Consider the following 27,926-nt stretch of genomic DNA (forward strand, 5'->3'; position numbering starts at 1 on the left):
TGTGTCATGACTATAAGGCATGGCCTATAGCATGTGTGTACCAGGATAGCTATTGGCCAGTGCATTGCATTCATTCATTTAATCTACTACATTTCCTATGTGATGACGTGATTACCTGTTGTATTATATGAAGCATGATTTAAGGGTTACAACTAAGGAATTTTAGCTTTATTGGTCCATTTGGTGTTTGTTCTCAGTCTTTATATGCTTTATACGTGATTTCTTTGTTGTCGGCCTATGATACCTACGGAGTACCAGTGGTTGTACTCATACTACACTTGCTGCACTTTTTGCAGATACGGACCCGTGCTCCAGTTCCAAACCTCATGGCTGATTCTGGGGTTATTCTATTCCAGATTCTAGGGTGAGCTACCAGTTGGACCCGCAACCCTGGATCTATCTTTTTATTATTTTGTCTATTTACATTTCGAGACAGCTATCTATTTCTGTATTTCTAAGACTCGTAATTTCTATGAGAAACTCTTGTGCGAGTTAGACTAGATTTTGGGGTTGTATTGACTTAGTTATCTTTCTGTACCTTTATATATATATATATATATATATATATATATATATATATATAAAGACTGTTGGATAATAATTTTGATGTATTTAACTTTTCGCACTTTCTTTTCAAACGGTTTGATAACTCGAGGATGGTTCGCCTACCGGTGGGGTTGTGTAGGTGCTATCATGACCCGCGAAATGGGTCATGACAGTCAATCAGCACTATGTCATCCGCAAATAACATATACCATGATACCTCTCCTTGGACATGCCGCGTCAAAACATCCATCATTAAGGCAAATAAAAATGGGCTAAGAGTTGATCCCTAGTGCAATCCCATCACATATAACTTGTTTTGTCTTCTTTTATTCGTATTTTTTTTGTATTAACTAAGGCTCCCCATATTTTTTATGATTTTCTCCCCTTCATATTACACCTTTTATTTTATTTTTAACGTCGTTCGTTAGACTAGGCCCACGTGTTGTGTGTCTCTGGTGTTCTGCTCGTGGAATAGAAAGAGCTCGTTGCATCAACCAAAATTAGAGGTTAATTCATGCTATTCAATTCATAAATTGAGTCCCAATGTCAGATGAATCTTGACATGTACTAACAAATTTTAGAGTTCAACTGAGGTTGTTAATATACAATTTTGAGCCACCAAAAAGATTTTATTCAATCAGGAAAACTTCAATTATGTTTGTGAAAATGTGCACAGTGAAACCAAGCAAACTGATTTGGATAAAATAGCTCATCCTTTCAAGTGATCATAATTCCAGATGATTATAATACTCATCTGCCAATCTGTCTTGAGGCAGGCATCTTCAATCAATGAAATTCCTGATAACTATCAATTCACAATAAGAATAAAACCTAAGAGCTGCTCTAAGAGTCGATTAAAAAACTCTACCCCATTATAAACAAGAACCATTATCAAGCTTTCAAGGAAGTTATGATTCCCTTTCTGTTGCCATCTTCTGGATTGCTTCTTGTCAATTTTTTACCAAAATGTGCATTATTCCATCCTTCCATTTGGGAGCAAGATTTGAATTCTTTTACCAATAGTCTCCAAACTGTGAATTACCCAGTAAATCATCAAACTGAGCTGTGTCTCGCAAATGAGCTCTACCTTGGAGCAGCTCTGACACCAGCTCAGGATGTCCAGAGTTGTGCAACAGGATATTCTGGATATGTACATGAAAAGTATGCAGCAATTTACTGAGTCATTCCAAAGATGAAGCTTCCATTGGACATTGAAAATGGGCCAACCAGTTCTGGTAATTCGAGTTCAGATCAGACATCGCAGCAAACACCCAAGAGCACTAGTTCACGGGTTTTCTATTGCAGCAGAGCTTTTTTCTGAGCTCTCGGATGACCTATGCCTCCAAAGAATGTCCAAAGTTGTTCAAATGCGGTAGCTAGTTGTCCTAGCAGCATTTTCTTTTTTCTCTTATCATCCATGCTAAACAAGATACATAAACTCTGATCGAGAATATAAGTACCTTCCTTGACCCTAACTGCTAATACCATTATGTTTTTGCAATGTCCTTTCCTGTTTCATGCATAAGATCAGTACCAATCCAGCTTTTTCCAGATTCCTTTACCATGACCCTTTCATTTATCAGCTCTCTTACTCTTCTAGCATCTTCCCACCTTCCTGCCGATGCATACATGTTTGAAAGAATTACATAAGTTCCAGCATTTTCTGGCTCTATCTCCAAAAGTTGTTTGGCTACAATTTCACCAATATCAACATACAGGTGAGCCCAACAAGCACCTAATAGTGAACCCAGAATTGCAGCAGTTGGTTGAAGAGGCATCTCTTTAATGAATTGGAAGGCCCTTTCTACTTGGCCAGCTCGACTTAGCAAATCAACCACACAACCACAGTGCTCAATGCTAACCTCAACCCTGTCTTTTCCAGTAAGTATATCGTTAAAAATATGTACACCTTTATCCTCCATTCCTCCATGGCTGCAGCCAGATAACACAGCCAAAAGAGTGATGCCATCAGGCTTAATTTTGTTTTCTTCTCTCATCATTTCGAAGAGCTCAACTACCTCCTTTCCCATCCCATGTTTACTGTAACCAACAAGCATGGCATTCCAGGAGCTAACAGTTCTTTCGGACATTTGATTGAATATCGTCCTTGAATAAGTGAATTTTCCACACTTGGAGTACATATCAATGAGAGAATTCTGAAGCACTGCATAGAAAGGCAGTTCCAATCGAATAATATGGGCATGCAGTTGTCTACCTTGTTCAACTGCAGCAAGTCCTGATAAGGCTGTTAATACACTAGTATATGTAACATAGTTGGAAGACATTCCCTGTGCCTGCAACTTGCGGAAAAGCTCCAGTGCCTCTTCATCTAGTCCCTGTTGAGCATAGCCTGAGATTAAAGCAGTACAGGAGATAACGTCTCTTTCTGGCAGGCTTTCAAAAACACATCGAGCTTCATGAACTTTGCCAGCTTTTGCATACATATCAAGGAGTGAACTTCCCACATATATATGTGATTCGAAAGGACTCTTGACCACAAGACAATGGATTTGTCTCCCAAAGTGAAACCCAATGGCACCGGTACATGAGGTAAGCACTGTTGCAAAAGTGAACTCATTTGGCGCATTACCTGCAACTATTTCTGGTCACAGTCCAGTCAAAGGAGGACAAAGGGAATTGCCAAGTCTACCTTTCAAGGGTGAATCCGATGCATTACACTATGTTTTCACCATAAACAAGGTCAATAAAATGTATATAAGTAACGCTTTGTATATTACAGGTACAAATGAATATGAAAACGAATGTGTTTGTGTGTACATACGTACGTATGTGTGTGTGTGTGTGTACTTAAATGGTCCTTCTACTAGGAGATTATCAAATTATTGAGGCCTCTAGTAGACTTCAATTATGATCATTGAAGATGAAACAAAATGAAGCATTCTCTATTTATCTCATACAAGTCTATCAAAGTAAGTATGCCCTCACTCTCCCTAATTGCCAATGTTGTGCCAGTTTTTATTTATAAATGGTGCTCACAACCAAAAGCAGACATAGCATATCTACACTTTCTTTTTGTTTTGTATCAGCCAAAACAGAGAGGGCTTATGACAACTGGTATTAACTTGTTAAATTCCTCATAAGTACCATGTCTAGGCTCTAGCTCGATGCACCAAGTTGCATTCTCAACCTCTTAGAGATAATGGTCAAAAACACACCTGAATATCCCTTTCTCGCGAGTTTCACAACCCAACTATCAGCTGTCCTCTTGTCCTATCAATCCCTTTTCCTACCTAAACTATAACCATCTGTGTATTAAAACACACTTAGTTTGAGTAGATGGTGATAGTTCAAGTAGGGAAAGGGAACACAACAGCTAAGCTTCGAGGTATGTTTAATTACATAGATGGTGATAGTTCAGGTAGGAAAAGAGAATAATTGATAGTTGAGGTGTGAAACTCGCGTAGAATGTTAGTTCTTGTGTGTTTTTGACCATTATCTCTTTTAACTAGTTTCTATTTTCGAAGGTCCAAAAGCACGTATCCGTTGCATTGCTGAATTGATATGAATATATACAAGTAAAGTTAAGTACTTTCGAAAGAAATAGAAGTACCTGATCTCAACATCTGAACAAAAAGATGGATAGCTTCAGAGAAATGCCCTTTTTGAGAATAACCAGAAACGAGAGCAGTCCAAGAAACAACATTCCTTTCAGGCATTTCATCGAACACCCATCTAGCATCACCTAAAACCCCACATTTAACGTAGAAAACAATAAGCCTTGTCCTGAGATACACCGGAGGTTTATAATGCGTTTTAATCATGTGGGCATGTACCCTTTGGCCTTCTCTTATACCCCTTTGGTTTATACATTCATTTAGCAGAGTATCGTATTTCTTGAATTTCACTTCAAGGCCTTGTTTGGCCATTTCAAATAAGGCCTCGGAGAGGAGAGGATTGGAGCTTGAGGTACAACAGTAGAAGAGATGTGTCTGGTGGTAATGAGATGGTTTTTTTATTATGGAAGAAAATACATGCTTAGTTGCACAGAAAAATAGAGTTTTTCTCACCATGTTTTGGTTCGGTTATGTATTGGAAAGTGTACTCCAAGTCCACTATGCTTTTATTTGGTTTTCATCTTTTAGGTACTCAAATACAAAATCCTCTCCGCTCTCTTCTCCAAAATTGTTTTTCTTCTATTTTCTGGACAATTTTTTTATGCAATCTCTAAACTTTCAGCCACAAGTGCACATGTTTGGAAGCAACTGTGTAACCTTGGGGAGACAGGCTACAACGATTTACATCTCTGTCGGGCCGAAATTGCTTTCAAGACAGTGACTTGTCATGACACCGTTTTCTGATAATTTTCTCACTATTTTTAATTCCTATTTAGTATCAATATTGAGCCTCTTATCCGAATCTTTTAACCTTATCTGACTTCTTTTTATGCTTTTATTGAATCGAGGGTCTTTCGGAAACAGCCGTCCTACCTTGGTAGGAATAAGGTCTGCGTACACTCTACCCTCCCCAAACCCCACGATGTGGAATTGCACTGGGAGGTTGTTGTTGTTGTTGTTGTATCAATATTGTGCTATTTCTCTAACAGTAAGTAGTAGAGGTCCGATCAATGTAGTCCTAAAACACCACGTAAACAGGATTGGACTGCTTATGCAGAAATACAAACAACAACCATGGTTGACTGGATCTTGTTTATTCTTTTAACTTCTTTTCAACTCAACTTCAAATAATTTTTGTTTCCAACTTCAACTAAAACATTATCCGAGCACCATTTAGTAAAATTTGAACTCAATACAAAACCAGAATATATTAAGTCAATATCCTTATAGCTACCACTATAACATTCTCAAGTCAATATCTTTATATCACACCACTAATCTAAGTAGAGCATCTCAGAAAGCGCTAAGCAGAGGTACAAAGAGGAGCTGCAGCAGCTAAACAACAACCAATCCAAATATGTAACTGAACAGGTTAACAACAACTTTGATCAAATATCAAAATCCGCCACAGGAAAACCGAAAACATATATTTAGCGGATGAGCAATTCAACTGGAGCAAGTCCAAATCGACACCACTTTGCATTAATCATGAACACATAAATAATTGCAGTTTCAGAGGAGTGGCTAAATAATTTCAGTTTCAGAGGAGTGGCTAAATAATTTCAGTTTCAGAGGAGTGGCTTTTTGCAGCTTTATTTTTCGGAAGAAAAGATTTTACTTGCAGCTTCCTGCTCATCCATCCCTCATTGTTGGTAGGATCTGGAGTAAAAATTGAGCAAAGAAATGTTATTTACAGTTGATGGCCTGAAATCCAAAGGATTATGCCACCTCATCGATTCATTATTGGACCATTTCATGACTACATTTTCAACAACCAAACCATTAATATTCTCCATCATGAATCCTGCAGTTTGGTGCTTTACAAGTTGTTGGCATCCTGGCCTGTAATCCACCAACCCATCCGGGAACTTTGTCCATCTCTTGTATGTCAGGTTCATGTTTATGAACTTCAGATTGCCCAGGACTCCACCTCCTGACCCCGATAAGAAGATGCCGTTTTCAGAAGTTGCTGTGATGTTGACAAATAGCAAATTGGAAATTGAACCTGCTTTTGAATTAGCGTCTCTTGGACAGGTTGTCACATAGATAGGCTCTGCTCTTCCCCACCATGATGGGTGGTAATATCTTGTACTCATGTTTATGTTTGAGAAGGTCAGGTCGCTAACATTTCCTGCTCCGCAAATAATCAAATAAGACCAAGGCATACTGAAATTCGAAAAGGCAAGATACGAAAGTAGAGGTAGATGCATCAGAAGATTAAGATAAAATCTACAGAATTAGCTTAAGAATTGGCCATTTATTCTGCAGATCAAAGAAAAGAGTAAAGGCAAAGGTTTAAAAGCATCGTACAATCTAGTGCTTTGTACGTAAAACAATCATTTCATGTATGTCGAACAAACAACTAAATACAAGAAAACTAAGAGATATGATCGTATTAGCTGCCACAAATCACATAAAATACAATTGATTAAGTTAGTTCTACAAAGTTGAGCAACCAAAATATCCAAGTTTTTAGTTTAGGTGCACCAAGTTGTTTGGCATTGCAATGACTAGTTCCTGGCAACTACAACAAGGAAATAGTTGGCTCAACATTGAGGCTTGTACCTAGCAAACCAAAATGGAACGACTAAAACATCAGAACAGTATAAGGTTTAAGTTTTAATTCTGCTTCTACAGCATGAGTAAAATCTATTCATGAAATGCAAGTGTAAAGCACGAAGCAAAGGTAGAAAGGTGTAAATCTTGTATTTTAATATGTAATTGTCATTCTAGCAGAAAAGATCCAAAATGGAATACCTCCATCTCGAATTTGTAGAGCAAGGCCTCTATGAGATTGAACAATTGTAATGTTATCAAACAAGAAATTCTTGAACGTGTGAAAGCTAGCGCTTCCAAGTTTGATGGCAGAAGATTTTGTTCGAATCCAGCAGTCTGTTACAGTGAGGTTGTAAACAGGTCCAGTTGATGACTTTGGACAGATAGCATCGTCTCCTGTATTGATGTTGCATCTTGTGATAACTGTATTGTTAGAGTCCTCTACGTCTATACCATCATTGTTGGGTGAATTGAAGTTTCCATTTATTGTTACATCACGGATTGCTGTGTTATCACTTCGTACAAGATGCAAACTGCAAGATCACACCATTAATTGGCTTGCAGAACACTGGATCAGATAGAGAATGTAGTTCGAAAACAACCAAATTTAAGAGATTCACCTCTAAGGGGGAAAAAGAAAGGGACAATACATAAGTAGACACCTGAACTTGACCTCAACTGGCAAATAAACACTTCAACTTTGAGAATGCACATCTAGACACCTCAACTCGTCCCACTGTATCTAGTGGACACCCGATACTGACGTGGCATGACGTGACACATAAACTTTGGAGGTGTCTAGATGATCATTTTGTAAGTTGGAGTATTCGACTGACAAAGTGGGGACGAGTTGAGGTGTCTAGATGTGCATTCTCAAAGTTCGAATGTTTAGTTGTCAGTAGAGGCCAAGTTTAAGCATCTATCTATGTATTACGCCTAAAAGAAATAAAGAAGATTGAAGGTTATACAATGCAGCACAAATTTATATCTATAATCACCCCTAGACTACCTACACTGATCACTGGGTGGAATATGCCTACATAAAGGTGTAGATAATAAAAGAAACATATCGCACTTTAATGAGAAGAAACTAAATCATCTTCTTACTGTTTGAATGTAACAGCTATCATATTGCTAATTCTGCACATGTTGTATGGTTATAAAAATAAAAAATTGGGAATTCAAGGATCTTCTATTTCATGCAAGCATTGCGAATTTTTCCAAGAAAACGAAATAAGGAAGAAGAGAAAGTACAACAACAATAAGCCTCCTCAACTGGTTGGCAACGGTTATATGAATCCTTTTTTGTATCCTTTATATGCACTCCGTTCCAAGTTAAAAAGAAGAAAAAGAGAAATTTCAGTTTAGCACATTATAAAATTGAAGAAAGGGTCATTTATGAAAAACAAAAACAATATCAAAAGCCTCTTCTATTACAAGGCAACTTATGTTTTGGCTAAATTCTAGAGAAAACCCATCTATTTAGACAATACAGAAAGTATAAAAAAGCTCTTGTTTGGTATTTAAGAACTGAACATAACGATTAAATGGGTGCATAACTAAGAAAACACCATAGATTATTTGTTTTAGCCGGTCAAACCACAATTTTGGTATTTCAGAACTGAACATAACGATTAAATGGGTGCATAACTAAGAAAACACCACAGATTACTTGTTTTAGCCGGTCAAACCACAAAAAAGCATATTAAAATTTGGGAAAAGGGTCAAAATACCACTCTACTTTGGAAAAAGGACTAAAAATATCCTCCGAACTTATTTTGGGTCAAAAATACCCCTCTCATCCTTAAAGTTTTCAAATATACCCCTGGCTTGACGGAAATTATCCCCCAAAGTAACCCGAAATTATTTTTTAAACCCGCTCCATCATTTAAACCCGACCCAACTAAATAATAACCCATAAGATCCCCTTATTTCCCCAATACGTAGGTTTGAAGTTTGAGGGAATTGGGAGAATAAGGAAATCTTATGGGTTATTATTTAGTTGGGTCGGGTTTAAATGATGGAACGGATTTAAAAAATGATTTTGGGTTATTTTAGGGGGAAATTTCCGACAAGACAGGAGTATATTTGAAAACTTTAAGGATGAGAGGGGTATTTTTGACCCAAAATAAGTTTGGAGGATATTTTTGGCCCTTTTTCCAAAGTAGAGGGGTATTTTGGACCCTTTTCCCTTAAAATTTCTTACATTATTAATGAACCTTTAGTGTTATATCTGGTCGCCACCTTGTCAAATTTTCTCATACAGTAAAAACAGATTGATTAATTTTTAAATTATGAAACCGAAAACAGAAAAAAGTTCCCTTTACACACCAAAAAAATCATAATACTCCGTCCTTTCATATTTACTTGTCCAATATACTAAAAGTAGAATTTCACTTGTACTTGTCCACATATCAAGAAAAAAAAATATTTCTCCTATTACACCCATACATTAATTATTCATTTCAAATCATTTTTCAAGTCTATTAGAATTTAAAACGATGAACCAATTAATATGTGTATCGTGATAAATTATGCAGTTCATTTATTATTTTTTAAGGGTGTGCAAAGTTAATAGTGGACAAGTAAAAGTGAAGAGTAATTAATATTCCTTCCGTTTCAATTTGTTTGTCTGGTTTTGGCTTAGCACGGAGTTCAATAAAGTAATTAAAACTTTTGAATCTTGTAATCTTAAATTAAAGATATGTAGAATGTATCAAAATGTCAATCAATCTTGTCTCTTAAACATGTCACGTGGAAAGTTGAAATTAAGGGATTGCCAAAAAAAAAAAAAAAAAAAAAACTTTTTTAAACAGTCTCAAAAGGAAAGTAAGAAAAACAAATAGTACTCCCTCTGTCTCAAATTATCTATCGTGGTTCCTAAAAATAGTAGTCTGAGTCTCAAATTATTTATCGTTTTAGAAGTTTAAGGCACAATTAATTATTTTTTCCTCATTTTACTATTAACAGAATTTTGTCATTAATGGAGATAACACATAAATAGTGTAATCATTTAATAGAGAGAGATAATAACTTAGACCTAAATAAGGGTAAATAGTCAAATACCCCTCCAAATTGACAGATAATTTGAAACAGAGTAAGTAGTAAGACATTTTCATGTTTTTGCGCAGATTGCCCTTCTTTTGGGGTGGTCTTTAGATTTTGCCTCTCATATTTGTGGTCTTTAAGTTTTGCCCTTCGCGTAGAAACCCTGAGGTTCTGAGTTCGAACCCCAATCAGGCATAAAAATAAAAAATAATTTCGCAAGGCAAGACTTGGGAAAGTTATGCCGGAGCAGGCATACGCGCGCTTAAGGCATGACTAAAGTTATGCCGGATCCGGCAAAACTTTTTGCATAGTTTAGTTGTGCCTTATGGAGCAGAATTTTAGTTAAGCCATAACTAAAAGTATGCCCCCATAAGGCGAATCTTTCCTTAAGGCATAGACTTTGCCTTAAGGAAAAGTTCCGCTTTATACTTTTCCTTAAGGCATAGTTTAGTTATGCCTTATGGGGGCAGACTCTTAGTTAAGGCATAACTAAAAGTATAAGGCGGAACTTTTCTTTAAGGCATAGCTAAAAGTTTGACTTGCAAAGTAAAAAAAGTAAAAAGGGGCAGACTTTAGTTATGTCTTAAGCGCGCGTATGCCGGCTCCGGCATAACTTTCTCCAAGCCTTACCTTGCGAAATTATTTTTTATTTTTATACCGAAGCGAGAGCTCGAACCCAGAACCTTAGATTTCTACGTGAAGGAAAAAAAATTAAAGACCAGCAATTTGAGGGGCAACAATTAAAGACCACCCAAAAGATGGGCAATCCTGCGAATTGGCCAAACATTTTTAGGAGGAACTAACTTTAGCCATAGGGCCCACAACCACAAGTTATAGAGCACGCACCACCAGAGAGCAGGTTCGATGAGTTTGACATGGTTGACCTTAACATTCCGGCAGCCAATAAACCCAACCAACCTTGGCCTACACTCATCCCCAAGGCAAGCTCCAGTATGGTTCCAACTCACCATCACATTCTTCTTCTCATCAAATCTCTCTACAAACTTCAATCCCTGTCCGTTGATTTCTCCACCTCCAGTAATCCCCACATCCACCGCATCCTCCGCCACCACCACATACCACCTGTTAGGAAATATTATCCAAGAACACAAAATTATCGAGGCTTGAAACACGTTGCAATATTTGATACTCTCCTCGTGACATTGCTATGGGATTGTGTGCAAATAGCATGACAAGCCTTTTGGAAATCTAAACTGAAAAAGAGATTTGGGAGGAAAACGCTACTTTGAAGTCTGCAAAAGAAAAGTTTTAATTTTTTTCATAATTCAAAACCAAAAACCAATTGTCTTTAAATAGACGAGAGAAGTTACATCAAATGAGAAAAGGTACATACTTTCACTAAAAAACATGTGTCTCTTTGAAATTCTTTCTAAATGATTTATACTCCCTTCTTGCCAATTTACATGTTATCTTTTGAATTTTGAGATTCAAATAAAAAAAAAATTAATCTATTTTTTTCATATGCCTTTTAAATATTTGAATTATCAATTATTGTGACTTGTAGTATAGTATCCAAATGTAAATTTCATTTCAAAAAATTTAAAGATTCAATATCATAATTTACGATCAAAATTAAATTGTTTGACGCTTGAAATCGTGACATAAATGGGCACAGAGGGAGTATTTAAATAAAAATTCCAACACCACCTGCTCTGCTCCTTGGGATAATCCTCCAACTTCGGTCCTCCTAAAATCGTTGCTTTCCTATGTATATCCAATACGACGCCGGATTTCAGGAATATTGTGGCTGTTAAGTACTTTCCTGGCGGGAAAATAACGTGGCATTGATGGCAGTGTTTGGATACGGCTGCTGAGCATGCGTTTACGGTTTTCTGGATAGGAACGGTGTCGTATTTGATGCCGTTGCCGGAAGCGCCGAAAGCGATGACAGAGATGGATATGGGGTTGGGTTTATGGGATTGGATAATGGAGAGTTGTGACGTGGAAGAGTATGATTGGGTAGTGAATGATAAAGTGAGGATTGCGATGAGTAATTGAAGTTGAAACATGTTTTTGTGTTTATTTTGAGAATGAAAATGAATGGATTTGATTGGAAAATAGAAATGGAGTAAAGAAGTGGAGGTTTTCAGTGTTTAGAGTCGTTGACTATGAAATGGGATTTGCTTTTTTCTTTTATTATTCCTTTTCTTGGATAAGATTACGACTAATTACTCTATTAACAAACATACTAATTTTTGGGGAGAACTGATTTTTTAACCGTTTATAAACCTTTTTTATTTTATGATATCTTTATAAGAGATTTTCATTTTTTATGTATAAGAGATCAGAAAAGATTATTTTCTTGTATTTAAATTGTAAAAGGCAAAAGATCTCATATCCTCCTAATTTTGGATAGTTTGATGAGCATCAAATGTTGGGTTTGTGTGGTGTGAACGGGATATTCAGTGATTTTCCCGAAAAGGCACCAAGAGCGAAGGATGTGACTTTTCTGTAAAGTCACCACACATTTTCAAAACACCCATTCATTGGCTATATAAGTTGAAATTCTGCTTCAGATTTTTAATTCACTAAAGCATAAAAACTACTGAAAAAACATCTCCTTTTACTCTCATCTTCAATATCATGAGAACAACCCCAAAACAGTCCACAACATCACAACAATTCCAAAATGATTTTCCAGCCTATGCTTCACAAGTTCTCTCCATCAAACAAACAATCCATGACTTGCACAAGCTCAATTATATGAAGAGGATAAATCTTAACTTAGAACACAAGAATAACCTCTGATTTGAGGTTACTTCAAATCAAGGAAACCTCCAACTTAACAACAAGAGAGAAGAACTTGGTTTCATTAACACCACGGGGTTCCCGACACTTGATTTGTGTTGTTTATCTTTGATTTTACTCTTGGACCATGTAGAAGTACTTGGAGAGGGTTTTGGATCTGGAAAACCTAACAAATGAAATGAGAAAGGTGAACCACCGATTTATACATCAAAATACAATTTCCACCGCCTCAATTTCATGCCCAAATCTACGGTCCGTAGATATGGGTGTAACTGAGGACTGCTCTGCAGCATTTCCTTAAAACGTACATAACTTTTTGTACAGAGCTCTGATTGACAAACGGTTTGATGCGTTAGAAACTAGACTCGATAAACTTGAATATAATAATGCACCCTATAACTCTTCATATACTTGGAGATACACCTACAGAAAGTTGGGGCAAATCCTGTTGTAACTCATGACCAAACGTAGGACTTCGTCGAAACTTAACCCTTTCGATTTGTTTAACCTCTAATCTTCACGACACTTACTTAACACTTGTTAAACATGGTTTAAGCACTTGTAACCTCAAAGATAATCTCACTCTCCGAGCGTACGTCGATAACTTACAACGAAACTTAACGCACAAAAGTACGGAATGAAACAGATAACTTCAACTGGTTGGTCATCAGACACAACACTTGAAGTCATATCCACCTTATTCCCATGACCTAAAACTTTCCCAGGCGTGCGGTTGACCATTTTGAACTGCAGACCCACTGTAAAATGATGCAAAGGAGAATAATATTCAACAACTAATCCTAAAAAAAATACCAAAATGTTTTAAAATTGGGCAACACAATTTTTCAACTGGAAACACACAACTTAGTAAGAATTTTACACATTATTAAACTAAATGCACAACAAACATATATAAGTAGAACTCACAAACATAATCACATAATGCCATTGAATATAAACCCTAAATTCCAACACAATACCCTCCTATTGACTGGATATAGCTTGCATTTCTGAGCAAAATAGTCCACTGACTCATAAAAGTGAAGCAAAAACATATTAGGGTTTTCAAAAAACAAACACATTATACAAATCACATAATATTTACAGAATTTTTGGAAGGCAATAATGTTCTTTCCTACCATTTAACACTCAGAATCGAGTGATGTAATCACTGCCAAGAAAGGGGCTCGGTACTTCAATTGAATCCTAGAAAATTATCAGTCGACATTCTTCGTTGCCAACAAAAAAAAGATACTGCAAAACGTTTGCTTCTTTGGAGAAAAAGAACAAAGAAGCTGACATTCGGTTACAAAATTTATGTGAGCACAACCCTAATACATAGATCTCACGCTTGGCGAACATGGCCTCCATGGTCGGTGGCCAGTCCACGATGGAGGCTGGCCAACCCTTACTAACTACGACTGTTCCAAATACCAATCCTAATCCATTACAATATTCAGATCTGTTCAAACAAAAAACTTTGAATGATTCATTACATAGTCAGATAAAATCACTGCCCCAAATTCCAATGAAACCAGTAACTTTCCTACATGGGGTGCCATACATTAAATACACTGAAGCAGAAGTTATCAGATGAATGTCATTGAAAATCTTCAGTATGCTGTGGTAGGGAAGTTCTCATATGGCCAGCCAGATATTGAACAACTTCGTTTGATAATCCCTGCACAATGTGGAATAAAAGGTGAGTGTAGAACAGGTTTTTTAAGAAACCACCACGTGCTTATCAGATTAAGTCTTTTTGAAGACTTTGTGAATTTCACATCAAAGCCTGTATACTACATTCAAGATAGAGAGGGATACTCGTACCAAATGAGACCACTAATCTATGATTCGAATTTCAAGGTTGATGAAGAAACATCAAAGACAATAGCATGGATTTCCTTCCCAAATTTATTGCCTACATACTTTGTGAAGGAAACTCTTTTTTCAATTGCATCTGCAGTGGGTATTCCTATACAATTGGATATGGCTACGATCAACAAGACTAGACCTAGTTGTGCTAGGGTCAAGGTTTTAGTAGATTTGTTAGCGGATTTACCCAAAACAGTGAGGATGGATATTGAAAATGAAAAAAACAGGAGCAATAAGGACTGTTAATGTTCAGATTCATTATGATTACCTTCCTAAGTATTGCAAGGAATGTAAATTACAGGGGCATGATGAGTATGATTGTAGAATTATAAATCCAGAGCTTGCTCAATATGACAATGAAAGGGAGGAAATGCCAAAGGAGAATGACAAGACAAAACTTCAGAAAAGCTCTGATGAAGTGCACAATAGTAAGGAAAACAACAAAGATCTTCAAGAGGATAAAGAAACTGAAGCAAAAAAGGACATGAGATTACAAGCAGAGGAGCAACATAATAAAAAGCAGGCTAATGATAAAGGCAAACAAAAGTAAGAGGAGGGAAACCAACAAGGATATAAAGGGAAAAAGAATTATGGGAAATACAATTATAGAGGATACAATAATTTGTACAATTATTCTGCTAAAGTGTTGGCAGGTGGAAGAGTGTTAGGAAATTCAGGAAATTGGAATCCCATCAAAGATAACAGAAACTTCAATGCTGAGAAGGGAAGTGCAAATCATAGCAAACAGAAAGAGACAACAGTCACTGCTACATGCAACAAATTTAACACTTTGGTGGACTTGGAGGAGGAACAAGAAAATCAAAATGAAACACAAGAAAGAAGCACACATAGTAGCAATCCTGTTAAAGAGACAGCTAGGCCATGGGTGGATGCTGCCTTTGGGAAACAGACAGAAAATAACAAAGCTATGAAGGAGCAGGGAAAGATAGATAGCAGACAAGAGCAAGATAATAAGAAGGAGAAAGGGGTAGGGGATAATCAGTCAGATGAGATAGCCATACAAGATTCAGAAAGAACAATTACAGATATCGTGGAAAATGCTAAGAAAAAAAAAAGATGATAACAAACAGATTCCTGAAGGCCAAGACGTATTTCAACCCATAGAAGTACAAGACAGTGTTAATTCAAGCTCATATCAGCAAGTGGAATCAGCTGGACAACAAGTGGATCAAATGAAGGACTTACCTGAAGAGCCACCTGATGCAAACAATATGGGTGAAGGAGATACAGCATCATCTGCAAATAAGGAACAAAATAAGAAAGCCAGGACACAAATTAATGAAAGGGCAACACAAGCAAGGGATCAGAGAGATCAAAACAGCAAAGATACAGACATAGAAAAGCAGGCAAGTTCAGGAAATCATAAGTCTCAACTGGTAGCCAAAGATCATGAAAACACAGCACAAGAAGAAGTGAATCAGAATAAAATAGATATTGGAGAGGAGGAAGCAGGTGAAACTATTAGTTTTGATTTAATGGAGGGCAACAATAAAGGAGATATTTCTCCTAAATACTTGACAAAAACTAAAAAAGGTCACAAGGCAAGGGATAAAAGTGTTCCTCCCAAGATAGTGGAAGGAGTACAAACAAGGAAGGCCTATTCTAAAGGAGTTTCTCAATGAATAACTCATTAATATGGAATATAAGGTCTGTAAAACACTCAACAGGCCTTTGAGAGGGTAGTACTATTGCATAGACAGAAACATTTTAATTATGTTGCCTTACTGGAACCTTTCCAGCATGATAGACCTATTGACATGTACAAATTGTGGCTAAATATGGGGACAGCATGGCATAATGTGAATGGGAAGATTTGGATTTTTGTGGATGCAGAAATTCAAGTAGAAATAATGAGGGATACAGAACAATTGTTATCTTGTAGATTCACTCATTTGGGTGATGGGCAGGAGTTAGTGCTTACAATTGTTTATGCGAGTACTGATAGAAGTGGGAGAATAGCTCTATGGGGGATACATATGACATGTCGTCACATACCACCATCCCATGGCTTGTGGGTGGGGATTTTAATGTCATTACAGATGACATTGAGAAATTTGGGGGTCTTCCTGTACAGTTTGCAGAAACAGAGGATTTTAGACAATGTATAGACATTTCCCAACTGATGGATCTTGGTTTTACTGGAAGTATGTTCACATGGTGGAATGGGAGATCTGATGAGGCTTGTATATTCAACTGATCAGGTTTCTTAATTTTTGGGTGGAGCATGAGTCTTTTCTAGATGTAGTCAAAGAAAATTAGGTGGAATCTTATGGCTCAGACCCCTTCTTTAACTTTCATAATAAGTTAAAAAAGGTGGGAAGAGCTCTCTCTAAGTGGAGTAGGGACACTTATGGTGATATCTTCAAGCAAATTGCAACTCTAGAGGAAGTGGTGCAGGTGCATGAGCAGGAATTTGAACAGAATCCTACAGGGCTTAACAGGGAAAGGCTACAAAGCGTACAGGCTGATCTGATCAGGTTTTATGCTATTGAAGAAAAATTTTGGAGACAAAAAGCAGGGATGTAGTGGTTTCAGGATGGAGATAGGAACACAAAATTCTTTCATGCTCATGTCAATGGAAAGAGAAGGAAGCTGCAGTTACAGAGAATTCAATATCATACAGGTACATGGCTGGACACTGAAGAGGAGATTGCGCAGGAAGCAATCAGATTTTTCTCTGACCAATTCAAAGAGGAAAATATTCCTACAGATTTCTCTATGCTTGATAAGATTCCTAAAATGGTTACAGAAGAACAAAATCAACAGTTCTATGAAATGCCAGATGAAGCAGAGGTGAAAAGAGCAGTTTTTGGTTTAAATGGAGACAGTGCAGGGGGTCCTGATGGTTTCACGGGAAGATTTTTCCAAGCTTGTTGGGAAATTATTGCAAATGACTTGGTGAACATGGTGAGATCTTTCTTTTGTGGGCATGAACTCCCAAGGTATGTAACTTGTACCAATTTGATTTTGATACCAAAGAAGAAAGAAATTAATACATTTTCTGATATGAGGCCAATCAGCTTGAGTAACATCACTAGCAAAGTTATCTCAAGAATCATTCATGAAAGGTTGATACATCTGCTGCCTGAGATCATTTCACCTCAGCAATCAGGATTTGTTAAAGGCAGGAGTATTGTAGAAAACATTCTGTTGGCTCAGGAAATTGTACATGATATTAGGATTAGAGGAAAGCCTGCCAATGTTGTCATTAAGCTTGACATGCAAAGGCTTATGACAGGGTATCATGGTTATTTCTAACTAAAGTCCTGAGGAGAATGGGGTTTGGTGAATTTACTATTGATCTGGTATTTAGAGTTATCTCAAATAATTGGTATTCCATTCTGATTAATGGGCAACCTCATGGTTTTTTCAAATCATCTAGAGGAGTAAAGCAAGGAGATCCATTATCCCCTACTTTATTCATTTTGGCTGCAGAATGTTTGTCTAGGGCTCTGAATGCACTGCATACTGAGGCTGATTACAAGGAATATGGGATGCCAAAATGGAGTCCATATGTCAATCATTTGGCATATGCGGATGATACTATCATTTCACCTCTGCTAATGAACAGTCTGTGAGATTAGTGATGAAGACTTTGAGTAATTATGAGAAGGTGAGTGGTCAGAAGATCAACAAGCAGAAAAGTGTTGTTTATATGCATCATTTGACATCTCATAACATTAAGGAGTCGGTATTTTCTGTCACTCAGATTCCTGAAAAGGATTTTCCATTCACATATTTGGGTGTACCAATTTACTATGGGAGAAGAATGAACATTCACTACAAGGAGATAATAGAGAAGATTCAGAATAGACTGAGCTCATGGACTGGTAAGCTGTTATCTATTGGAGGAAGGACAACACTGATTAAACATGTTTTATAGAGCATGCCTATACACCTACTATCCGCTTGTGACCCTCCTAGTGGTGTACTTGCTCAGATTCATAGATTGTTTACTAAGTTCTTTTGGAGCAACTCTGTGGGAAACTCAAGTAAGAACTGGGCAACTTGGATAACCTTATGTCATCCACAAGAAGAAGGTGGCATGGGGTTCAGAAGCCTACAAGATATATCTAAAGCCCTCTTTGCTAAACTGTGGTGGAACATGAGAACCAAACAATCCTTATGGAGAACTTTCATGAGTAATAAGTACTTAAAGAAGTTTCATGCTGTGATAGCCCCTAGCAGATCAGGTACTTATGTGTGGAAGAAGATGATTAAACACAGAGATGAGATGGAACATGAGATATGGTGGAAGCTTCAACAAGGTAATTCTTATTTTTGGTTTGATAATTGGACAGGACTGGGAGCCCTATACTATATTACTCCATCAGATTTTGAGTGTGATCCCACAATCATCCTTGTGAAAGAAACTGCAGAAGTGGGGCAATGGGATGGATAGTTGCTAAGAAGAATCCTTCCTGAGGATCTAGCAGACCATATTGTGCAGCACATTAATCCACCAGATGAAAATGGCCAAGCAGATAAGGCTTTCTAGAAGTTAGATTCGAGGGGGAAATTCACAGTTGGGTCTGCATTTCAATTGCTCAGACAAAGAAAAGATCCTAGTAATTTGTATAAGCAGATGTGGATTAAAGGACTACCAATAAAGATATATTTTTTTATGTGGAGATTTTGGAAGTTCAAGCTACCATTAGATGATAAGTTGAAGAAATGGGGACACCAATTCCCTTCCAGATGCTATTGTTGTCAACATCCATAAGTGGAAGATACCTCCCGTGTCTTTTTACACTCACCAACAGCTCAAGCCATCTGGAAGTATTTTTGTAGACCAGTGGGAATAAATATTGAGAATTTGCAAGTTACCCAAATAATTAATAGATGGTGGGATATGCCTAGTAGACTACATGTCAAATGCATCAACCAAGCTGTCCCTGCTATTATTATTTGGGAACTTTGGAAGAGGAGAAACACTATGAGACATGAAGGGAAAGTGTCAATCACAAAACTCATTTACCAGGTGATGCATACTTTGATTCAATTCATGAAGGTGAGAAGGAAAAATTTTAGATAATTGGAATGTGATTGTGGAGTCATTACAAAGATATTCTCCAAAGATAAGAGTAACACCAGTGACCTGGAGAACTCCAGATATTGGATGGATAAAAGTCAATACTGATGGAGCCTCAAGAGGAAACCCGAGTAGGAGTTCATGGGCCTTTTGTGTAAGGGATGAAAGGGGAGATGTGATACAAGCACAGGCCAGAGAAATGGAGGATCTTCAAAGCACCAACACCGAGGCAGAGGCCCTGGCCATTCTACAGGCTCTCATGTATTTAAAAGACAATCAGTGGGATCAAATAATGATAGAGACAGATTCACTATTGCTGAAGAAAATTATTCAAAGGACATGGGAAATTCCTTGGCAAATCATTACTATGGTGGAAGAAATTTGGAGAATAATTGAGGAAAAAGTGGTGGTGATAGAGCATACTTATAGGGAAGGAAATAAATTAGCAGATCACTTGGCTAATTTAGCTTTGGACACAGGGGACATACAATTCGATTCCTTTCATGACATGGAGAGTCACTGTAAAAGAATTGTGAACAGTGACAAATTACAGCAGCCCTATCTAAGAATCAGATCATGTTAAGGAGACTGAATATAGGGGCAGGTGGGAGAAAAGGAGGTCCTCACACTCAAATCCTTTGGGAGGAGAATGTGAAGGATTTGGTTTACACTAATTGTTTGCTAATGGTTGCAGGTACACAATCTAACACAAATGGAGGATTTTTAATTCAACAGGTACCACAGAACAACCACACTGAAGGAATACCAACAAGCAGCGAAACACAGTGTAATCAGGATACAGGAAATAGAAAAAACAAAAAAGAATACAGATGCATAGCAAATATGATCAAGATCCAACTCAGGAAAGCCTCAAAGGGGATTTTAATTAATATAAGGTTGATCGATGTTCAATTCGTGGTATTAGCACCAAGTTGTGCTCAATCGAATGGACAAAAGTCAATTTTATATGGGTTAAATCACAAAGAGGAAGATACATATTTGCTCAGCCAAAATTTTCAATCGAAACATACAGAAGACAGAACAATAGAGATTACAAAACAAGCAAGAATCAAATGCAGAGATACAGAGAAGGTAAATATAGCAAAGAGAGAGGAAGGGACATACCAGATCGAATAGGAGAAAGGCAACAACAAGCTTAGTGTTCATACAGCAATCTCAGCATCACAAACGAGCTGGAATCGAAACAAGAACTTCAGGAGCGGTGGTGCAGATGAATCGACCGAGGTGGAACTCAAACAACAACAAAAATCGAAAATAAGCAAGAGCAGAAAAGAGCAATTATGACCAGCTTAACAGTCATACAAGAAGAAGAAAGGACTAAAGAGGAGCAGAAGATTACTGATCTAGAGAAAGAAGAGGTTGGAGCCGGAGAGCAGCCATGGACAATGGTGGAACTTTTCAGGTGTATGGCATCAAATGGATAGCAGGCATAATTTCAGCTCGATCTTGATCAACAGCTTCTCAGATCTGAAGAACACATCCAACGGACTGAACAAGGTGAAGTAAAAGATGAAAATGATCAAGAAATGAAGCATACCCACATTGGATTTCAAAAGATGGAGACCAAATTTCAGATCGATCTTGACCAAAAATGTCCCATATGCGAACATGAAGATCTGCCAACTGCTGCTTTTTGTCTTTGTGATGTGGCTGGAGCTACTAGCACAAGTAGAAGAGCTCTTAGAGGAGCAAAAATACCAAAGAGCGAATACACAACCCTTCTTAATGGTCTAAAGTACTATGATTTGAAGGTTGGAACTGGAGCTGAAGCCGTGAAGGGATCTAGAGTTGCAGTACGGTTGTGCCAAAGTTGAATTGAGTATCTAAGTCCACTATGTTGCTAAATGGAGGAACATCACATTCATGACAAGTAGACAAGGAATGGGAGTTGGTGGTGGAACACCTTATGGATTTGACGTTGGTCAATCAGAGAGGGGAAACGTCCTTAAAGGATTAGATCTCGGTGTTCAAGGGATGCGAGTAGGAGGACAGCGCTTGCTCATAGTTCCTCCTGAACTAGCTTATGGGAAAAAAGGCGTGCAGGAAATTCCTCCAAATGCAACAATTGAGATGGATATTGAACTGCTGTCTATTAAACAAAGCCCATTCGGAACTCCTGTAAAAGTTGTTGAAGGATAGCCACAGTGTTCACATACTTCATGTTATGATTTGTTACCTGCAAAAGCGCTCAGCCTATTGTATAAATTTTCAGAATACTAAGAGCTCTGCTTCTGATTTGGTATTTTACCAGGAAATTGTCGTTAGAAATGTTAGTATTGTATAGTTCAAACTCATTCTCACATCATGAGCTTGCTTAACCCCAAAGAAATGCCAGTGAGAAAATTCTGATAGAAAAAAAAAACATAATATTTACAGAGATTTAGAAATGAAGAAACACTAGAAGTCGAGTTGTTTGAAGAACTTGAAGAAAAATTAAAGTTTTCAAAACACACTAAAAACAACGGATATGCAAACACATTGGAGAAATCAAACTTACAAAAATCGAGGACGAACAAGCACGAGAATTGGTACACAAGTTGAAGACGGAAAATGATGGTCGGTGGAGTTGTGTGAAGGAAGAAGGAGGAGAGGAACACTGGATATTTTGAAAGAGTTTGAGAGTGAACGTTAGTTCTAAATTATCGTAAGTATAGCCAAACTGAGCCGAAGCGGGTAACTTGGGAGTAGTTGAGCCAAAAGTGGCAAACTAGATGGGTTAAGGGACACCCAACATAATTTTCCCTAAATAGTTTGGGTTGGGCTGGACCGGACAAAAACGAAAATAATTTAGGAGGGGGCATGGACGGATAAATAGTTTGAGTCCAAATGATAGTTAGTGTTGTTTACCCAAAGATTTTCCTATAGAGTCGTTTACGTGAAAATATTTCCATCATGTAATATTAGTATCTATTCTAAACATCTAACCTTACATTCAGATGATGAATTTATTAAGTTATCCAAGTTAAATTTATTTATTAGGTCTAGAATATTAGAACCAAAAGACTACAAAAAAGAAAAGAAAAAAAGGCAGCAAAACACAGATAAAAAGAAATTTAAGAAATTAAGAAAAGTGAAGAATTACAAATTGCTTTTAATGATTAACAGTGGCCTGTTCTAGCTGGCACCTGTAGCAAGCTCGTGTAATCTGAACATTGAAATATAAGGAAGCTTAAAATAATACTACTCCATTAGCCATTCCTTTTGTATCACATTTTCTTGCCCAAGTAAATCTTCATATTTTCACACACAAGTTACATTCTATATGATAACACAAATTACACCAACCAACACCCTGTACGATACTTGAAAGCCTACCGAAATTTCAGGATTATATATCTCACCAATAGTTGACAAAAATAATACGCCTAGACGAGAATTTTTTATATATATAGGACTACCCGGGAATTATATAAAGGTGAAAACCTAGCACTATCCGTCGCATGAGAATGTAGCAACACTTGTCGATCCTTCTATCTGTGTCTATGTCTCAATGTATGAGGGGAAACTTCGAAGACCCCAACGGCTACAACATGAATGAATAGACAATGTGCCTGCAACCTTTGAGATCTGAATCTGTCCGGAAGATCCTCAATGCCTCAAAGCCTTAAATCTTCAAGAGGATATATTTGTCTGCACACTCTCCAAATGGCGTCATGCTATATATGTACTTGTCACTGGAAATTGCAGATGTTAGAGCTTGAGCCTCGAAGTATATGAAAACAATCTTCACTACTAATCTAATTCCAAGCAAGAGAACCTCGACCGTAGGCAACTTGTGGACGACCTCTGGTGGGTGTAGGTGGTATGTTTGGCATTTAACTCCTGCAAACAAGCAGACAAATATTAACAAGACCAACATAGATCAAAGCACAAAAGATAAGAAAATAATGGCACCTGTCCAAGTGTCTTCTATATGTTATATAATTTGTACTATTGGAGTAATTATTTAAACAATTACATTAAGGAAAAGGTACCACAGGTGAAATAACTTATATAGTTTGGGTACCATAGATAAAATAGTTTGGGTACCAGAGTTGAAATGATTTGGGTACCACCTTGAAATGGTTTAGATACCACCATTGAAATAACTTTTACTAAGAGGGAACCTTTCCGAACAAGTGTGTTGAAACGGCTTATGTTCTTTATAAATAAAGACGTCAATTAAATTACTCCATATCCGACACTTTTAATTCAACTCATAATAGCGAAAAAATATAAAACGCAAATTCTTTTCTTCACCTGTCTCCCCACTTGTTCTTCATGGGACACACCCAAGTCTGTGGCCTACTAGTCAAGCAAACCTTGGAAACCAGGGTTGAAATCCCAGCTCAGATAAAAACACTAGCTAGGTGATTTCTTCCCATATGCCTAAGCTTTGGTTGAAAGAATTATCCGGCACCTATACTCATGGGAGGTAGCAGGCACCCGCTGGAATACTCCAGGAGCAGCAAGCAGACACGGACATCACCGTTATTTTAAAACAAAGAGAATCTGGTTGGGACCAACTTCAATAAAATATACGCCACTAGATAACTAAGCTAAATTGTTTTGGTTTGGTGCTTGTACATATTCCCTTTGGATTTTCTTGTCTCCCTATTTCATACTTTCACCTTTTAAAAGCAGATAAAATAAAAACTGCGATTAGACATCCAAGAGTTTTACATACCTAAGAAAGCAATAAAAATTCTTTCTTTCTTGAACGGGCAAAAGGATGCCTTATTCACTATTTCCTGGAATGGAAAACAACAGGTATAGAAATTCCAATTCTGTGATTGTCATTGCTAATCCTAACTGTTAAAGCACAAACGAAGAAGTAATCACACCTTTCTCCGAACACTGTTGATGGACATCTGTTGATCCAAAGGTTTTCGTGCTCTGGGGTTCCACAACTAACTCGCGGGCCTTCGATGGAAAGCTAGCGTACCATTCAACCTAGGGCGCCACCAGTCTCTGCAGCTAAAACTATCTAAAAATGTATTAATGACATATCATCAGTCTATTATTTTCCAAAATTAAACTGATAGAACAACATAGCACTAAGTATCTGATTACTAACAGCACGATGATGAAGACGACTCCAGTTGGGGCAGAAGAAATATTTGATTCGGCAGAATCTGGACTGATCAAAGTAGATGCTGCTTTTCCACGTGATGTAGCTTCTGCTCCACCATCCCTATCAGGAAGACGTTTAACTTCTCCATTACCTTGCTGGCAAGCTTTTGCATGCAGCTGCTAGTGTAGCAGCAATAGCCTCAGCTTCTGCTGCAGAGGCCTTCACTAGATATTCAGCAAACCCAAGATGGCGAAACTGAGAAACTAAAGCAGCAAAAGAATTTCAAAAAATAAATAAACAAAAAGGACAGTCAGGCATGCACTGCTATTATTATGCAAGAGTAGACTCACCAAATCCTTGAAGCATGGCATTCTCAGTGCTTATATCAGCATACATATCACCATTTATATGGGGGGAGCAACAGGATTTCCCAGTACAACTGAATTGTTCTATCATCACCAAACCCATACCTCCCAGCAAGCCTCCCTGCTTGTAGATTGACTGCAGCAGCTGCAGTGGCCGCATGTGAAGCTGCAGTTGTTGTTTCTGTGGCAGCCAAGTCTTCAGCAACAAGCAAGTCATCTAGCAGTAGACCTGCGAGAAAAACGTGAATTGGTGAGAAGTAAATAATTGCACTGCATAAAAGGATTCCAGAACATTAGCCTGAAACTTTTTAACAGCATAATTATGCTTGCAGGAAAACCAGGGAGCAATGCAAATAACAGCTCCAGAGGTTCTCATTTGCTGTACATTACATGGAAGAGACTAAACGGACAGAAAGGGAGAGAAGTATTCATTGCAGTAGTTTGGAGAGTTAACAAAACTTCATTTGCACACACCAACATACAATTTTAACCTGAGATCAACAAATCTATTGCCTTCAAATCCATGAATGTCTCCATTCTTGAATATCAATACCTAAGCTTCAAGACTTAACTAATTGTTCGTACGGATTATCATGACCATGTGTCATATGAGCGAAGCAGATATATAGCTATTGCTATTCTCAACTAGAGAGACCATCATCCGCTTGCAAACTAAGTAGAGAATTATGAGGTGCTCGTGAATTCAAAAAGTACCCTAGTGTTGATAAAAAGATTCACTTTTTAGTTTAACTTTTCTGTTCTTTCTTCAGCCACCTAGCTCCTAGCATACCTTTGTGTCATTCTCAGTTTCTTGCATTATTAAAATCTAGGTTTCTTTTTATTGTAAAAACAATTATGAGATGAAAATGAGTCAGGCAATACCTACTAGTTCACCAGTAATCTGGACAGGAGCAAACTCCATCTTTGAAATGGTGGAATCTCTTTATATCTCTTAAGACAATCACCCTTTGACTCATTTTGCTGACATACTTCATTAGAGAATGGCAGTCCCCACGTACTCTAAGGTTCTTCACAATCACAATGATCACATCAGGACCAGTACTAATGAGCCCAAAAGCAAGTGCTAACTTTTCACTATGACTTTCCAATGCCCCTTCCTTCTCTTCCTCATCAATGTTATGAAGCACCCACTCAGTTTCAGGCATGTAACCTTGTTGTTTAGCTCCTGTAATAATTTCCTCCAATTTCGAGTATATCTCCTGCTTACGTTTATGAGCATTATCACCAGCAACAAATGTATGCAATTAACCATCCACCTCCATTGAACTCCATCCAGGATCCTTCTCAACATTTCTGTTCTTCATTGAACTCCTAACTCTTTCTACATCATCCCATCTCCCTGCTCCTGCATAAACATTAGACAGAAACATATAGCCCCCTGCATGCTCTGGCTCAAGCTGCAGGAGCTTCTCCGATGCAACTTTTGCCATTTCAATGTTTTTGTGAGCTCTGCAAGCAGAAAAAAGTGCACCCCAAATCACATAATCTGGCTCCAGGGGCATACTTTTAATAAATTTAAAGGCCTCATCAAATCGGCCAGCCCTGCCAAGTAGATCTACTACTGCAGCATAATGCTTCATAGTGGGCTCAATTGAGCACTCTCACTGTATGCTATCAAAGATTTGAAGACCTTGATCCACCCGTCCAGCGTGAGAGCATCCAGTTAAAACAGCAAGGAAAGAAACTCCATCAGGTTTGATTCCTGCAACCATTAGAGAAAAAAATGGTTTACTTTATCAAACAATTTTATATAGAATCCAAGTAACTCCATGGACAAAAGAGTACATATATAAAAAGTACCAGCCAATCTCATTTGTTCAAAACACCTAAGAGCTTTGTCTATATGTCCATGAATTGCCCAATCCCATATCATTATACTCCATGTACGGATATCCTTCTCCTTCAATCCATTAAAAACCAGGCTTGCAGACTCAATATACCCGCACTTTGCATACATATCAAGCAAAGCATTACCAACCGCTGTGTTCAAATGTAGCCCATTGTTCGAAATATTATCATGAATCTTTCTCCCTGCCTCTACTGCCCCAGTTTTCGCACAAGCAGAAAGAGCAGATACAACAGTTAGATCATTCGGCTTCGTACCTTCTTCCACCATCCTGAAAAACAATCCAGCGCCTTTTGGTGCAATCCATTTAGCGTTAACCCGTTAATCACACAAGTCCAAGAAACAACATTCTTTTCATTCCTCTCCATCCCATTAAAAATTTCCATTGCTTTATCCACCTCACCATTCCTCAACAACCCGCTAAGCAAAGTATTCCAAGAACCCGCATTCCTCACCGGCATTTCTTCAAACAACGCCATCGCCTTACTCACCTGCCCTGTTTTACAACACCCATTAATCGCAACGTTCCACAAAAGCGCACTCTCGACTTTGTTTCTCTCCGGACTTTCATCGAACAGTTGCAATGCAAGATCAACCAACTCAACTTTCACATACATTTCAACCAAACAAACCCTCACAAATGTTTCATACTCCAAACCCATTTTCAAAACCCCACAATGAACAAAACCGCCAAGTCCTTTTTCCTTTACTGATTTCATCACAAATGGATACGTAAGCCTATCAGGTGTAACACCTAACTTAAGCATTAGCTTAAAGTACAAATTTGACTTTTCAAAGCAAGAATTGTCCTTTAATCCTCTAATCAAAGCATTGAATAAATACAAATTTGGGTCATGAAAACAATGAAAAATAGACAGTGCATAGTTAATGGATTTGTGTAAAGAAGCTGAAGATATAAGCTGGGTAATAATTCTGCTATTGGATGACAAGTTTTGACGAATAATGTGTGCATGGATTTGTTGGAGTTGAAGGGTATTTTTGCAAGTGTGTATTAGAGATATCAAATGAGTTTCATTCAAATTCTCATATGATTTATTAGGTATTTTGGGGAGATCTTGAAACTTTGAGCTTGCCAATTACTTTCATTTTGAAACAAAAAATGAGGAAGAAAAATAGAAGTAAATGAATAAAACTTTTATTACCGGTTTAGCCCAGTATTAGTAATAAACACCTTCATGCA

At 37.6% G+C, this 27,926-nt stretch overlaps 3 protein-coding genes and 1 pseudogene across 4 annotated transcripts; 1 reads left to right on the top strand and 3 right to left on the bottom strand.

Moving 5' to 3' along the window:
- Positions 1-1,901: 1,901 nt before the first annotated feature.
- On the bottom strand, positions 1,902-4,834 carry LOC132634083 (putative pentatricopeptide repeat-containing protein At3g13770, mitochondrial). Its single transcript, XM_060350392.1, has 2 exons — positions 4,118-4,834; positions 1,902-3,136 (listed from the first exon to the last, which is right to left on the bottom strand). The coding sequence occupies exons 1-2, from the start codon at positions 4,575-4,577 to the stop codon at positions 2,034-2,036; spliced, it is 1,563 nt and encodes a 520-aa protein (XP_060206375.1). The 5' UTR covers positions 4,578-4,834; the 3' UTR covers positions 1,902-2,033.
- A 623-nt stretch (positions 4,835-5,457) lies between these two features.
- Positions 5,458-11,863, bottom strand: LOC132634092 (probable polygalacturonase). Of its 2 annotated transcripts, none has more exons than XM_060350398.1 (4): positions 11,394-11,863; positions 10,530-10,808; positions 6,879-7,210; positions 5,458-6,252 (listed from the first exon to the last, which is right to left on the bottom strand). In XM_060350398.1, exons 1-4 carry the CDS (start codon positions 11,753-11,755, stop codon positions 5,765-5,767), a joined length of 1,461 nt encoding a protein of 486 aa, XP_060206381.1. In that variant the 5' UTR covers positions 11,756-11,863; the 3' UTR covers positions 5,458-5,764. The 2 variants fall into 2 exon arrangements, with proteins under 2 accessions (XP_060206381.1, XP_060206387.1); XM_060350404.1 differs by having other exon boundaries at positions 10,572-10,808; positions 11,394-11,859.
- Positions 11,864-20,720: 8,857 nt separating this feature from the next.
- On the top strand, positions 20,721-21,758 carry LOC132610989 (peptidyl-prolyl cis-trans isomerase FKBP16-4, chloroplastic-like). Its single transcript, XM_060325391.1, has 3 exons — positions 20,721-20,798; positions 20,898-21,232; positions 21,267-21,758. Exons 1-3 carry the CDS (start codon positions 20,721-20,723, stop codon positions 21,577-21,579), a joined length of 726 nt encoding a protein of 241 aa, XP_060181374.1. The 3' UTR covers positions 21,580-21,758.
- A 649-nt stretch (positions 21,759-22,407) lies between these two features.
- On the bottom strand, positions 22,408-27,822 carry LOC132610993 (pentatricopeptide repeat-containing protein At1g04840-like; annotated as a pseudogene).
- Between the last annotated feature and the right edge of the window lie 104 nt (positions 27,823-27,926).

Source organism: Lycium barbarum, chromosome 1 (assembly GCF_019175385.1).
Source record: "Lycium barbarum isolate Lr01 chromosome 1, ASM1917538v2, whole genome shotgun sequence".
NCBI lineage: Eukaryota > Viridiplantae > Streptophyta > Magnoliopsida > Solanales > Solanaceae > Lycium > Lycium barbarum.

Coding starts and splice junctions, on each gene's coding strand:
- LOC132634083 (XM_060350392.1), bottom strand. CDS start 4,577: ATGGTGAGAAAAACTCTATTTTTCTGTGCAACTAAGCATGTATTTTCT. Junction 3,137..4,117: donor TGTTCAGATGTTGAGATCAG/GTACTTCTATTT, acceptor AAATAGTTGCAG/GTAATGCGCCAAATGAGTTC.
- LOC132634092 (XM_060350398.1), bottom strand. CDS start 11,755: ATGTTTCAACTTCAATTACTCATCGCAATCCTCACTTTATCATTCACT. Junction 7,211..10,529: donor TTGTGGGCCCTATGGCTAAA/GTTAGTTCCTCC, acceptor GTGATCTTGCAG/TTTGCATCTTGTACGAAGTG. Junction 6,253..6,878: donor TCTACAAATTCGAGATGGAG/GTATTCCATTTT, acceptor TTTGCGGAGCAG/GAAATGTTAGCGACCTGACC.
- LOC132610989 (XM_060325391.1), top strand. CDS start 20,721: ATGACCAGCTTAACAGTCATACAAGAAGAAGAAAGGACTAAAGAGGAG. Junction 20,799..20,897: donor CTGATCTAGAGAAAGAAGAG/GTTGGAGCCGGA, acceptor CTTGATCAACAG/CTTCTCAGATCTGAAGAACA. Junction 21,233..21,266: donor GTGAAGGGATCTAGAGTTGC/AGTACGGTTGTG, acceptor ATTGAGTATCTA/AGTCCACTATGTTGCTAAAT.